This window comes from Hypanus sabinus, chromosome 16 (assembly GCF_030144855.1).
Source record: "Hypanus sabinus isolate sHypSab1 chromosome 16, sHypSab1.hap1, whole genome shotgun sequence".
NCBI classification, from domain to species: Eukaryota; Metazoa; Chordata; class Chondrichthyes; order Myliobatiformes; family Dasyatidae; genus Hypanus; species Hypanus sabinus.
The window spans coordinates 68,585,924-68,600,870 of record NC_082721.1 but is presented as its reverse complement, the minus strand read 5'-3'; the positions used below and the strand labels follow the sequence as shown (position 1 = coordinate 68,600,870).

Sequence of the window (14,947 nt, the reverse complement as noted above, 5' to 3'; positions counted from 1 at the left end):
CACACAGAGAGCACCCGAGGTCAGGAACAAACCCAGGTTTGGTCCGCAAGCCTGCAGGTCCGCCACCATGCTGCTCAACTCCAGCAACTTTGGCTTTACTTTTCAGTAGATTTACGCAAAAAATTACAAAGAAAATTTCTAAAGCAGAAATGCGGCCTAACTCACAGGCTAATCCAGCAACTGTGCCTGAGCACTGGGAATCGATTGAAAGCTCAAAATTAACATTTTACTTTGCATAGTAAGTAATGTAATTATATAAATATATAACTATATAATGTTATTTGCATAATAACTTGTTTCTTTCTGTGTACTGTTCTGAAATCTGAAGAATGCTGTTATTTTGTCTGACCTGCTCAAATTGCTGGCCTGCCCCGAGGACTCAAGGGCGCCACATGGTGGTCAGCTGCGGTACTGAGCACCGGGGAACAAAACCCAGTAACTCCAATCATCCGTTCTGAGGACAGGTCTCAGCCCGAGACGTCGAGGGGGTTTCCCGGATGCTGAGGGCCTTTGATGACGGATGCTGCCTTCTTGAGGCATGCCTCTTGAAGCTGGTGTGATGCAGCTGCAGCCTCCTGTGATCCTGTGCATTGGAGCCGTCATAGCAGGCTGTGACGCATCCAGTCATAATGCTCTCCACTGTACAGTATATCTATAGAAACCTGCAAGAGTCTTTGCTGACATACAAAATCTCCTGAGACTCATAACAAAGTAGAACTGTTGGTGGGCCTTCTTCGCGATTGCCTCAAAATGTTGGCCCCAGTCAGATCCTCAGAGATACTGACACCCAGGAACTAAAAGCTGTTCACCCTTTCCACTGCTAACCCCTCAATGGATACTGCCGTGTATTTTCACGACTTCCCCTTAATGGGTTCCACAACCAGTTTCTTGATTTCCGTGTTAAACCAGTGCCCTCTGGTTCTTGACTCCCCGGTCCTGTGGAAAAGATGCTGAATGTCAATCCCATCAACATCCTCCATAATTCTATAAATCTCTATGAGGCCACCCCTCAGCCTCCTTAATCCCAGTGGGAATGAACTCGGTGAGCAGACAGAACTTTGTGGGACCAGGTTTCATCTCCTCAACACTCTACCCAAATTGCTCATGGGATTCACAAATGGCTAACTTGTGTTTATGGCCTACTGCACCTTCTCCCTTTTTGGGCTCCCTCATAACAGAAACATTGTCCTCACATCCCATTTAACTACCAGATCCTATTTAACCAGGGGTGCCAGAGCTGTATGAGGGGTGATGGATAAGTTTAAGGCCTAAGGTTATACAGCTCTCATTACATGCATGTGCAATTCAACTCTGAGTGATTATGCAGAAAGTTTGAAGTTAATAACTTCTGTGGTATTTCCGTTTCAGATAATTGAAAATTGCTAGGTTTTCTAAAAGTGACTCCCTCCACCTTAGCCATGAACTTATCAATCACCCCCCTCATATGTCACACCCAATTTGTGTACCTGCTCACTTCATGCACAAATAAAAATAGGGCTTCTTATTACGTCAAGCACTAAACCAAGATGAAAGAAATATATGAATTCCAGAGCTCCACAGAAATATAGTGATAGTTAAGACATTAACAAGATTATAGCCTATCACTACATTGCAGCGTATAATTGGTGCAATAAAATGTCTGAACAGCGATACAAGCATGACTTCAAAGGACCATTACTTTCAGAACTGCGTTTGGACTTGGTTAGAAAACTTGAACTACAGCTTTTGTCAAGTTACTGTTATCCATCTCATACATTATTCTTGTTACGCTCCTCAGCTTGTTTACGAAACAAAGAAGTTAACGTTGTTTGCTTAGAAGCCATAGGGTTGTTAGTGAGAAAAATTTACTTTTGTATTAGCGAGTAATCCACGGACCACCACAGATGTAGCTTTACTAATGCAACTGAGTCAGAGCAGGGCCCGCAGCACTCAGCAGTGTTCCTAAGCAGGTATAAAGTTAACAGAAATAAAGCAAGTAAGCATTTTACACTTTTAGCCACCTAAATTGGAACCAAGTAATCAAGTATGAAGAAAAGGTCTAATGACCTATTGCTAAAGCCATGAATATTGCTGAATATTAGTATCAAAAGCGGTAGGTTGGCAACTCTGCCTCGTACGGTTTCTCTCGCAGAAATGGTTGGACAGGAAGTGTACTCACAATATCCTTACACGTACGTGGTTAGACCAATACAGATCCTGTTTAGTCTTCAAATATATAAAAGTTAAAGAAGCTTGAATCTTTACATAAATTATTATTATACCTATATGAATAAAAAATATCGTATTTTGGAAGTGACAAAAGTTAACGGGGAGGAGGGCAACTATTTGGGAGGTTGGGAAATACGTTTCGTCTTGTTCATTGCCTCACTAAATTATTCTTTTTCCTATCAATACAAAGAGAAAAAGAACCTCTTTCCAATCAACTACAGTTGGTGGAGCTAGGCTGATCCGCTATTAATGATAGTTGAAATGACGTAAAACTGGCTTATAGCCTGGAAATGTTTTTTTTCCCATTTGGCTTGTAAAAAAAAAACTGAATTCACTTTATCCAGGTGTAGAAGAGGATTCTGGATGATCACCTTGAATATTTCATCAAAATCAGGCTGAAGATAAGTGAGCAGTGAATGTTTCTTTCGTTTTTTTTGACTTTTAACCTTAGGTTTTGATGCTTATTCCTTGCTTAATATAGCTCCTACCTGGAATCCAATGGTATCCATTGGAAGGAGCAGAAAATTGCTCATACTTGTGTACAGTCATCCCTTGGCTGGAAAGAGACTGAGGACCTATGAAATGGCGGGAGGCTACAGCAGGGTATGCCGGGAAAACAACGGGTCGAGTGAGGATGAATTTCAGAAATACCTAAATAAAAAACAGTCGCAACTCCAGGATTTCACCAGAAATGATCTAATCTCCTAACCTAATGTTATTAGTGGTATTTCCCCTACCAGCCACCAACCCCCACTTCTGTAAAATTGCCTCTATTTAATATGCGGCTGCTGTTAAATTCCCAGCTTGTTTATTTTGACTTTTTTTTTACAGAGGTGCCAGAGCGGTATTCCCTGCATCTGACTATCCCGTGATTGAGTAGTCTGACTGACAAGCAAAGCCGGAAGGTCGATCACAAGCCCGGAGGTCAAAGCCTGCAGTCTAGAGGCCCGGAAACCTGTCCTGGAGTTGGAGATCTGTCCGTGTGGGAGGGAGGGGGGAAAGGGGCTTGTTTTGCCGTTGTTGTTTTGCTGCTGCTGGTGCTCAGTGTGGTCCCGCTGGATATGCTGTGTTGGCACTGGAATATGTGGTGGCATTTGTGTGCTGTCCATACCACATGCTTGGGTGTGTTGGTTGTTAACACAAATAATGCTTTCAATGTACACGTGATAAATAAATCTGAGATATGAAAAGGGAGGAAAATTTTGAAAGAAATTTTTTATTTTGTGGACCATTTTACAGAGCTTGAAGAGTGGTTTTAATTAAGGAAAGTGCCAAGCAACCCCTCTCCAGTAAGCCTTGTGTGAACAAATAGAAGCCTTGTTTCATTTTCCCCGTCTTTCAAAGCTGCCGGATGCCTGAGCAGCCATCGTTCCTCCAGGTTAACAGCGCTGAGAGTTCCACAGAACCTCTGGGCTCATTCATCTCCATCTTCTTCCGGAATTCTCTTCAGGTCCTCCAGGATGATCTCCTCAACATCACACTCCATCAGGGAGCCCTGGCTGATGCAGCTGGCCACAGTGGAGCCAGTGGACACATGGTGGTCGCAGAGCAGCAGATTCCTGGGGAGACCACGAGCTCTCCGTGTCTCCGGATGGATGCAGTGAGTCCCGGGGACGTAGGGCTCTGCAACAGGCAGGAGAACTTTATTGAGTGTTGATGTTAAAGCAAACAGAAGGCAAAGCAGTCTGCCTGTCACCACCCTCTGGATGGGCAGTAAAACAGTTTGAATTCAATCTCTCCGCCTTAACTTCAGTCAAACTTGTATGGGGCAGGTAGCAGATTCATCTACAGGATTGTAACAGGAAAACAATTCGCTCCACCGTGATTTCTCAATCTATGGTCAAAGCTCGATCACCCATTCTCTCTACCCTTGAGAAAGAGTTTCTGGGCTGTCTTAACTGGACCACTGCAGTCCATGAGATCATGGTGCCATTGGACTCCCTTGGGGCTTATTACCATCATTAATAGAGATGGAAACATTTTAGTTTAATGTCGCTTGTCTATTTGTAGTAATTGTGTATACACTAGTTTGTATATATTGCAGAACTGAATTTGTAATAAAGATATTTTGTAGAAAAAAAAATGAGAGTATGGTGCCCTCACAATATGATTGGATGGTGTATGAAGTAAAAACTGTAATGATATCCAGTAATAAATGGGCTAAATTGTAACATACAGAGTTACATACAATTGATGGCCACTTTATTAGGTACACCTAGTCATTAATGCAAACCTCTAAGCAGCCAATCGTGGCAAAAACTCAATGCGTAAAAGCATGCAGACATGGTCAAGAGGGTCAGTTGTTGTTCAGACCAAACATCAGAATGGGGGGGGGGGGGAGAAAGTGACTTTGACAGTGGAATCATTGTTGTTGCCAGACAGGATGGTTTGTTATTTCTTAGAGGCTGCTGATCTGCTGGGATTTTCATGTGCAACGTTCTCTAAAGTTTACAGAGAATGATGTGAAAAATCCAGTGAATGGCCTTGTGTGGGTAAAATGAAATGTTAATGAAAAGGTCGGAGGAGAATGGCCTCCAGCTGATAGTAAGGTGACAGTAAACCATGGGTTACAACTCTGTGGGCAGAAGAGCATCTCTGAATACACAACACGTTGAACCTTGAAGTGGATGGGCTACAGCAGCAGAAGACCACGGACATATGCTTAGTGGCCACTCTATTAGTTACAGGAAGTAGCTAATAAGATAGGAATGTGTATTCCAAAGTCAGGATAGTCTGTATATTGGAGGGGAACCTACAAGTGGTGAGGTCCTTCTGGGTGTTAAAGGCAGTGGGTTTAGTTGGTGGCAAGTATGTAAAAACAATTTCTTGTGTACAGCTTCCATTATTCAGTCCGATGTGTAATACATTATTGAATCTAAAGAAGCAAACGTTAGCATTCACCAGAATTGAGTTACTTAATAGTTGTATTGCTGGCAAAGACAAGCATTTATTGCCCATCCCACTAAAACACCACAATTTATTGCCCACCCCAGTAAAAAGGCCAGCATTTATTGCCCATCCACACTGGAAACACCAGCGTTTATTGTCTATCCATTAATTGCTTCCGAGGACATCCGAGAGGCTTGTTTCTTAGGGTCAGGTTTTTAAATAGTAAATAGAATTTTACAATAACGTTCATACTGGATTTAGTTCTTGGTGTAATTTCTGGAACTACTATGGTAGGCTTTGAACACATCTCCAGAGCAGTATTCTAGACTGCAAGTCCCAAAGAAATTACCTTCTCTGTTGTAACAGTCTTCCGCACAGCAGCTGTGTCGATTCTGCCTGCCATAACCTCCTCTGTTGTAACAGTCTTCTGCATAACAGCTGCGTTGATTCCGCCTGCCATTATCTTCTCTGTTGTAACTGTCTTCCGCACAGCCGCTGCGTTGATTCTGCCCGCCATTACCTTCTCTGTTGTAACAGTCTTCCCCATAACAGCTGCTTTGATTCTGCCTGCCATAACCTCCTCTGTTGTAACTGCCTTGATTCCGCCTGCTGGTCCCAGGTGACCTGCGCTCCCGCATCCGTGGTATGATGTGGGTGGGTAGGACAACACCACGGCAGCGGTAACATGGAGCAGGAAGACCCATCTGACCGTACGCTCTGAAGATATGAAACGGTGCCTACGTCATTAATGCTGGCTGATAATCACCTGCCCACTAACTTCATGAAGATCTGCCATTGTTCGACCCCTGGTACTGAGATACGTTTGGCTCAAATCTGGCTCCGAGCCCTGATCAGTTTGGGGCTGTTCACCTTCTGGAAATGATTGGAATCCCCAGGTGAAATGTAGCAGCGCAGTGGACTCAAATTTCCCAGCTTCTCACATTCCCCTCTCCTCACCCACCCACCTTCCTACTCACCTGTCACCTTTACCCCTTCCCCCACCTTCTTATTCTGGTTTTTGCCCCCTGATGTCGGGCCTTGGCCAAAATGGTGACTGTTTATTCCCCACCGTAGATGCTACCTGACTTGATGAATTCCTCCAGCATTTTGTCCTCAGTATAGAACTGAGGACAGCCAACCATTTTGAGGTGTACAAAACATAGCTCTCACCTGAACGAACGGTTGCAGTTGGAACAATTATACTCAGCGATACCCCACTCCTGATCCCTCGGCACTGGCTCATAGCGGCGTTTGCATTCACGGCATCTTGATACCTGTGGAGAAACTCTATATAATGTCCAAATCCAAGGTTGTTTACTGTACACGGGTGTAAAACAGACCAAAATGATTGTTACTCTGGATATGATGCAGCTTAAAAGATCACACAAGCAGTGGATATTGTGTTCCAGCTGTCCACGTGATGCACAAGTTGATACTCAAGCCCGCAGAGTACGATGTGGAGAGCAAGCTGTGGCCCATGCAGCAGGCTCCCACTCTCAACGCAGCTGATGAATAAAAAAAAAATTGGCAGAGAAAATTACAGTTTGACACCAGGAGTTGCCAGTCAGCAGTGAACTCAAAGTTAGACTGCTTTAGAAACTCCAGCTCTGGAATTTTCCCTCAGGGTTCACTCCCAAAGAACTTCCCCATGGGTAGGTCTAGCCACAAGGCAGCGGAGGTTTCAGATCAGAGATTTCCTTCTCCTAGATGAGCTGCCGACCACGGCTGATGAGCCCCACCTGGTTTTAAGGTGCCAGTAACCCACCTTTTCCTTTCATTAGAAACGGTCCTGCAGGGCTTAGTAGCCAAGGGCCATGTGATGGGCTGGAGCTGGACTCGGTTGTCTGAGGCTATTTGAAATGCACACCATGTGGACATGTCTGGACACGCCCCCCGCTGACTGCTCCTGCGGCTCCTCCCACAGACCCCAGTATAAAGGCGATCGAGGCCTGAGCCCGGCCTCTCAGTCTCCAGGATGTAGTATGGTGGTCACTCACTGCTTGTTCCTTCTTCCAGTCAATAAAAGCCGATATCTCGCCTTTACGTCTCAGAGTGAGTTATTGATGGTGCATCACACCACTGGGAGCATTCAATAGGTGGTGAGAGCTTACCCCCTCTACCTCCCCCAGCTATGACAACCTTAAGAAACCAACATAAAAAAAGCATAAAAAACACAATATAAATACAAAAGTGTAAAAGTAACTGTTGAGTTAAATACATCCACTGATTGTAGTACATAAAGTGACATAAGGTGAATCTGACAGGAAATGATTCGTGACAAAGTGACTCTTGACAAGAGGAATTCCACTAGGTAGCAGCTGGGCATCTGGAAACACCGCAGAGCAGTGACTGTCAGTGTATGTGTGCAGTGTAAGCGTAATGTGGCAGTGCACGGTGGGGTGGGGGGTGCGAATGAAGGGTTCTCAGGGGGTTTGAAGAGGAGTGGCTGATGTGGTTGTAGTGATGGTGGTGGGGGGTTTGGGGGGATGGGTTAATGGGTGGAGGTATTGATCAGCCTGACGGTTTGGGAGAAGTAATTGTTTTTGAGTCTGGTGGTCCTGGCGTGGATACTACAGAGCCTCTTCCCTTACAGGACTGGGACAAATAGTCCATAAGCCAGATAGCTGGGATCCTTCATGATATCCCTGCCCTTCCTCTGGCACCTTTCTGGATACATGTCCTTGGTGGCGAGTAAGCTGAGCCAGTGATGCACTGGGCAATTTTAACTACGTGTATGGTAGAGGACTCCCACTCGCTCACATTAAACCACCTGACAGTAGATGGGCATGATTATCAGAAGACACCACATGTAAATCTGAAACACTCGGCTGGCAGGCAGTAGCTCCGGAAAGAAAAACCAAGATTATCGTTTCAGAACCAAGACCCTCTGTTGGAATAGGGAAAGAGAGATCTAGGTTAGTTTTCAGTGGAGAGAAGTGCTATAAATGTGTGTAATGAAGAGCACTCGACTGGTTGCATTGGCATCTGGTATGGAGGCTCCGATGCACAAGGGGCTGCAGAGGGTCGTAGACTCAGCCAGCTCCATCAAAGCAACAACCTTCCCCATTGAGAACATCTTTACCAGGCGGCCATTTGTCACCACGGATCCTCACCACCCAGGACATGCCCTCTTATTGCTACTGCCATTGGGGAGGAGGTACAGGAGTCTGAAGACCCACACTCAACGATTCAGGAACATATCTAAATGGTCCATGCACACTACCTCATTATTCCTTTCTCGGTTGCCCTATTTATTTTTCATTGTAAGTTATTGCAACGAAATGCTTCACTGTTGAAAGACAACCGATTTCACATCATATCAGTCAGTGATAATAAATCGGATCCACGTTCTGATTCTGAAGTTGGGAGAGGGACTGACAAGATAATGTCTGGATGGCACATTGTCTCCCTGGTGCCAGGATCAGGAATGTCTGGGATTGGATCCATGGAATACTCAAGGGTGAACATAAGCAGCCAGAAGTCTTGGTGCATATTGGTGCCAGTGACATAAGTGGACACGGTAAGAAAGTCCTGAAGAGAGATTTTAGGGAGCTAGGCAGAAAGCTGCAGAACACGACCTCCAGGGTAGTAATCTCGGGATTGCTGCCTGTGCCATGTGCCAGTGAGGGTCATAATCTGGCAGGTGAATGCACGACAGAGCAACTGGTGCAGGGGGCAAGGGTTCAGATTTGCGGATCATTGGGATTTCATCTGAGGAAAGTATGACCTATACAAAAAGGATGGGTTACATCTGAACCTGAGGTGGTCCACTATTCTTGCAGGCAGGCTTGCTAGAGTTGTTTGGGTGGGTTTACACTGATTTGGTAGGGGGATGGGAACCAGAGTGATAGGGCTGAGGCAGAGTGTAGTGAGACTCCTAGCAAGAAGGGGCAAATGATAGGGCAAAATTGCAGTCAAAAAGGAGAGCTCCAATGTAAAAGGAGGACAAAATCGAAAAGGGCAAATACAGGACTGAAGGTGTTTTATTTGAATGCGTGCAGTATACGGAATAAGGTAGATGAACTTGCAGCGCAGCTACAGATTGGCACGTATGATGCTGTAGGCATCACTGAATCATGGCTAAAAGAAGATAAAAGCTGAGAGCTTAATGTCCAAGGCTACACATTGTCTTGAATGGACAGGGGTGGTGTTGCTCAGCTGGTAAAACTGAAATCAAATCATTAGAAAGAGGTAACAAAAGGTCAGAAGGTGTTGAATCATTGTGGGTAGAGTGAAGGAACTGCAAGGGTAAAGAGACCCTGATGGGAGTTATATACAGACCCCAAAACAGTAGTAAGAATGTGACCTACAAATGACAACAGGAGAGAGAAAATGCATGCAGAAAGGGCAATGTTACCATAGTCATGGTGAACTTAAATATGCAGGTAGATTGAAAAAAATCAGGTTGGTGCTGGATTCCAAGAGGGGGAATTTAAAGAATGCCTAAGAGATGGATTTTTAGAGCAGCTCATGGTTGAGCCACTAGGGGATCAGCTATTCCGGATTGGGTGTTGTGCAATGAACTAGAATTGATTAGTGTCATGGTCCGGATCGGTTCCCCTTTAAATTTAGTTAGGTTGCATTATGATCCGGATCATTGACTCTTTGTTCCCTTCTAATTCCGTTTCACGTGTCCCTTGAGCTTGGCAATTAAGGTGATCGACTCTCGACCTGAACTGGCAGCTTATAAACCCCTGGATTTAGCCATTCGGGGCAAGAGTGTTAAGTAAGCCTTTGTAAGTCGCCATCGCTACGACAAGCCAGAGTTATCCAGCCCGCATCGGAGTACCAGCAATTCACCTTCCTTCACCAGAGCGGGTCCGGGCAAGGTCAATCTGCCAGGGGTGAGTTAAAGGCGAAGTCCTGGCTCGACATTCATACCCCTTGTCTGTGTCTACCCTCGAAGAGTCCCGGCTCAGTGTCTGAGTTGAAGGCGGAATTCCGGCTCAATGTCATGCCCAGTGTCCGTGTCTACCCCCCGAAGAAGAGTCCCGGCTCGGTGCCTGAACTGACGGAGGAGTCCTGGCTCAAGGTTCCTTGTCCTGTGTTTTGGGTCCAAGTTTCTGGCGGTGGTGAATCAAGGTCCTAGTCTCCTAGTCCAAGGTCCGCGGCTGTCCAAGTCCTTAGCCCGAGGTTCGTGTTCCCTTTTCCTCGATTTCCCGATTTTCTGTGTAGCGAGTAATAAACGCTATTTTATTGAACCTAAGAAAGACGTGTTTGTGTCCTGCGTGTGGGTCCTCTCCCAGCACCCTTGTCCCCTCCTCGTGACAATTGGAGAGCTTAAGGTAAAAGAACCCTTGAGTGAAAGTGTTCATAATGATTGAATTCGCCCTGAATTTTGAGAAAAAGCTAAAGTAAAATTGTAACAGTATTACAGTGGAGTTACAGAATTGAAGATGTTTCCTATGGTGGGAGAGTCTAAGACCAGAGGACACTGCCTCAGAATAGGACATCCTATTAGAATGGAGATCAGGAGGAATTTCTTTCGCCAGAGTGGTGAATCTGTGGAATTCTTTGCCACAGGCAGCTATGGAGGCCAAGTCTGTACGTATATTTAAGGCAGAGGTTGATAGGTTCTTGATTCTTCAGGAATGAAGAGATGCAGGGAGAAGGCAGGAGATTGGGGCTGAGGAAAAAATGAATCGGCCATGAAAAATGGCAGAGCAGTCTCAATGGGCCAAATGGCCTAAATCTGCTCCTATTTCTTATGGTCTAAGATGGAGACACTGGAGACTGCAGATGCAAGAATAAAGGGAATAACTGACTGGTTGTATAAATGCTGTTTATGTAACAGCAGCAGTTTGGATCCGATCATGCTGTTTGTGTAATGTGCTGCTCATATTAGTCAAATCCAAAATCAAGTTTATTGTCACATGCACAAGTCCATGTCCGCACAGGTTCAATAAGAAAAACTTGCCTGCATCAGTTACAAGAAAATCAGAAATTCAAAATAAATTATACACAATTTTTACAAGAAATAATACAATTAAGAACAAAGAAGCACTCCATCTTGGTGATCAAATTGCTCAGTGTTGCTGAACTGCTGCAATTAAGGTTTTGCTGGATGGTTCAAGAAATGAGTGGTTGAAGGTAAGTAGCTGTTCTTGAACCTGGTGGCATGGGTCACTAGGTTTCCGTACCCCCTGCTGATGGTGAGGAGGTCTGGCTATACTAACAAAGAAAAGCCGACACAAAATGACAGGCCAGTTTAAAATGTAAGAGTGAGGTAAATAAAGTTGGAGAATTCGACACAGTACAGATGGCTGGAATCTACCCAGGTGGAAGGTAAACCACAAAACTTGGGTACTGGAGGAGTTAAAGGAAGTGAAGAGAGGGCAGTGCAACTGGGTCGAGAGAAGATTGGCCATATTCAAAGGAAGAGGAGGCAAATGAATGACTCCTGTTCCCATTTCTATGAAAAGATCCAATTTTTCTATCTAAAGGAATGTCCGGTCTAGTGGCTAGCACAACACTACTGCAGCACCAACGGCCTGGATTCGATTCTCCCCACGTCTGGAAGGAGCTTGCACATTCTCCATGTGGGTTTCCTACAGGGGCTCTTGTTCCTCCCAGGTTCCAAAGATGTAGGGGATTAGTAAGTTAAGTGGTCACTTAGGTGTCAATAGATAGATAGATAGATACTTTATTGATCCCAAAGGAAATTAGTGTCACATTAGCACTACAAGTGCACAGGTATAAATATTGGAAGAGATTTAGAAAGAATAAAAGATAGGTTATCACAATCGGTCTAACACGAGGGGCTCATCACTTCCCTGGCTATAGGTTGATTCATTCTAGAACCTAATGGCTGAGGGTAAGAATGACCTCCAATAGCACTCTTTGGAGCAGCGCAGTTGTCTTAGTCTGTTACTGAATGTGCTCCTCTCTTCAGCCAAGGTGGCATACAGAGGGTGAGAAACATTGTCCAGAATTGCCAGGATTTTCTGCAGGGTCCTTTGTTCTACCACAGCCTCCCGTGTGTCCAGTTTGACTCCTATAACAGAGCCAGCCTTTCTAATCAGTTTATTGGGCCTGTTGGCATCACCTGTGTTGATGCCACAACCTCAGCACAGACCACATAGAAGACTGGTACTGGTGACAACAGACTGGTAGAACATGTGAAGGAGAGTCCTGCACGCTCCTAAGGGCCTCAGTCTCCTCAGGAAGTAGAGGCAACTCTGGACGTTCTTGTACACAGACTGGGCAGTGCATGCTATTTGGGCTGGAAGCGTTCGTTATAGAACTGTAACTAAATAACTACATAAACATGCAAAGACAAAAGATGAAACATGAATACTAGAGGAGTCCAGGAAAGTGGAGAGAGTGCAGGTAAATCGGCTTGAGGAAGATCAGAATTAGAATCAAGTATATTTTTACTGACATAAGTTGTGAAGTTTGCTGGCAGCAGTGCAATGCAATACACAAAAAAAAACCATGTTACAATTAGAAATCTATAAAAATAAATATTGTGCAAAATGAGAACAAAATACTGAGGTCGTATTCATGGACCATTCAGAAATCTGATGGAGGGGATTAAACTATTCCTAAAGCACTGTCTGTGTCTTTTGGTTTCTGTACCTTCTTGCTGATGGAAGTAATGAGAAGAGAGCTTGCCCTGGGTTGTGGGGGTCCTTAATAATGGATGCTACCTTCTTGAGGCAACACCTCTTGAAGATGTCCTCATTGCTGGGGAAGGTTAGTGCAATGAGAAGATTCCTGTTTCTTTTTCTATGTAAAGGTAGCTACAAAAGGAGGCCATTCAGTCATTTATGGTCATGGCAGCTCTATTCAAGAACAATTTAACCAGTCCTATTCCACTGCTTCTCCTTTTAGACCTGCTGTTGATGTAGTGCATTTCATAGAACATAGAATAGTACAGCACATTACAGGCCCTTCGGCCCACAATGTTGTGCTGACCCTCAAACCCTGCCTCCCATATAACCCCCACCTTAAATTCCTCCATATGCCTGTCTAGTAGTCTCTTAAACTTCACTAGTGTATCTGCCTCCACCACTGACTCAGGCAATGCATTCCACGCATCAACAATTCTCTGAGTGAGAAACCTTCCTCTAATATCCCCCTTGAACTTCCCTCCCCTTACCTTAAAGCCATGTCCTCTTGTACTGAGCAGTGGTGCCCTGGGGAAGAGGCGCTGGCTGTCCACTCCATCTATTCCTCTTAATATCTTGTACACCTCTATCATGTCTCCTCTCATTCTCCTCCTCTCCATAGAGAGAAACCCTAGCTCCCTTAATCTCTGATCATAGCCCATACTCTCTAAACCAGGCAGCATCCTGGTAAATCTCCTCTGTACCCTTTCCAATACTTCCACAACTACCCACACCCACAGATTTTGATTTCAAAAATTACCCACACAGCTGTCAGTCTTAACCTATTTTGATGAGTTACAAGTCATAGTCTTAAGAAGAAATCAACATTAAAATGCTTTTAACACTTGGGATAACCTGCATTGAGTTCCAAGACTTTCCAATATCGGTGTGGCTTTACCTGCTTTCTCTCAGGCACCTCCCGCCACCAATCCCGGTCAGCACATACGCAAGCAAACTGCCTCTGTACTCGGGGAACTTCATTCCTTTTCGCCAAGTTAAATATTCTGACGTTCTCCTGTGTCAGCGGAAGAGTGCGTAAACGCTCCACAATATCCTGGTTGAAATCAGAAAATAAATGCATCTGCACTTCAAAACCTGGAGGAGGCATCAGCTATGTATATAATGCAGAGTTTTACTTAATTAGTCAAACATGGGGGAGGCACTGAATTTACTCGTCACTATTGCCACACAACAGCAAAGACCTGATCGGTCCCGATGTCGGCTTCTGTCTGTGTGAAGTTTGCACGTTCTCCCAACTTTCCCCCAGGTCCTCTGCTGTTCTCCCACCACTCAAAGACAAGCAAGTGGCAAATTAAATGGCCACTGTAAACTGAACACTGTCAAATCTGGGGTCAATTGATGAGAAAGTGGGGGGGGGGAGAATGAGACTAATGTGGAATTTAAGTAAATGGGTGGCTGATGAACAGCAGCTAAAGACTGTCGAAAGCAACCTTTTATTTACGAATCCTTCAAGAACGATGCCGATGAGGAGAAGGGAAGGGGCGTGACGGAAGCCAAAATGGGGGATGGAAAAAGAGAGGAGGTGGAGGGAGGGGACGTTAGAGAATTCAACCTTCATGCCGTCAGATTGGAGACTATCTCAAAGGAATATGAAATGCTGTTTCTCCAACCTGAGAGTGACCTTGTCATGGCAGTAGAGGAACTGTGGACTGACACATCAGAATGGGAATAGGAAACAGAATTAAAAAGGGTGGCAAACCATATGTATAATTAATATATAATAATATATATTATTTCTCACTGACCTGATCTGCAACAAGTTACAGCTTTTAGCCAGCTCAAAAATCTCGCAAACTTGTTAACTTCGTAGTAAATAAACGCAGTTAATAATTTAAAGAATTGACAATAAGTCCCTTTCCTGTCATTTTCTCTGGAATCCACCAGGTAAACTATGTAAAAAGAAGAAACACACTGCCAGTACCCAGTATCTAACCTGCAGGGTTACATTACCTGTAGGTCCCGATCCACATTATCTTCTTCCTGTGAAGAGAAAGATACAGTAGGTTCATGGTGCCAACAACCGAACGAGCTCATTCAGATGCCTTTGGGGAATGCAGTTGCCCCCTTACAGCCAGATAACGCATTTAAAGATTAAAGATTCATTTTATTTGTCACATGTACATCAAAACATACAGTGAAATGTGTTCTTTTTTTTTAAATTTTATTAGGATAAAATGTGGGGTTTGCCTTGCCAGCTCTTCAAGACGTGCTGCCCACCA

The 14,947-nt window shown here is 44.5% G+C and overlaps 1 protein-coding gene across 2 annotated transcripts in view; it reads right to left on the bottom strand.

The window, feature by feature from the left end:
* Positions 1-3,404: 3,404 nt before the first annotated feature.
* Positions 3,405-14,947, bottom strand: part of LOC132406407 (shiftless antiviral inhibitor of ribosomal frameshifting protein homolog) — a 42,619-nt gene continuing 31,076 nt past the window's right edge. For both annotated transcript variants that reach the window (XM_059992042.1, XM_059992043.1), the window contains exons 4-8: positions 14,679-14,708; positions 13,606-13,761; positions 6,268-6,371; positions 5,447-5,814; positions 3,405-3,831 (exon numbers count right to left, since the gene is read on the bottom strand). In XM_059992042.1, the coding sequence (XP_059848025.1) occupies positions 3,623-3,831; positions 5,447-5,814; positions 6,268-6,371; positions 13,606-13,761; positions 14,679-14,708 (867 nt within the window). In that variant the 3' untranslated portion in view covers positions 3,405-3,622. The remainder of the gene's footprint in view (positions 3,832-5,446; positions 5,815-6,267; positions 6,372-13,605; positions 13,762-14,678; positions 14,709-14,947) is intronic.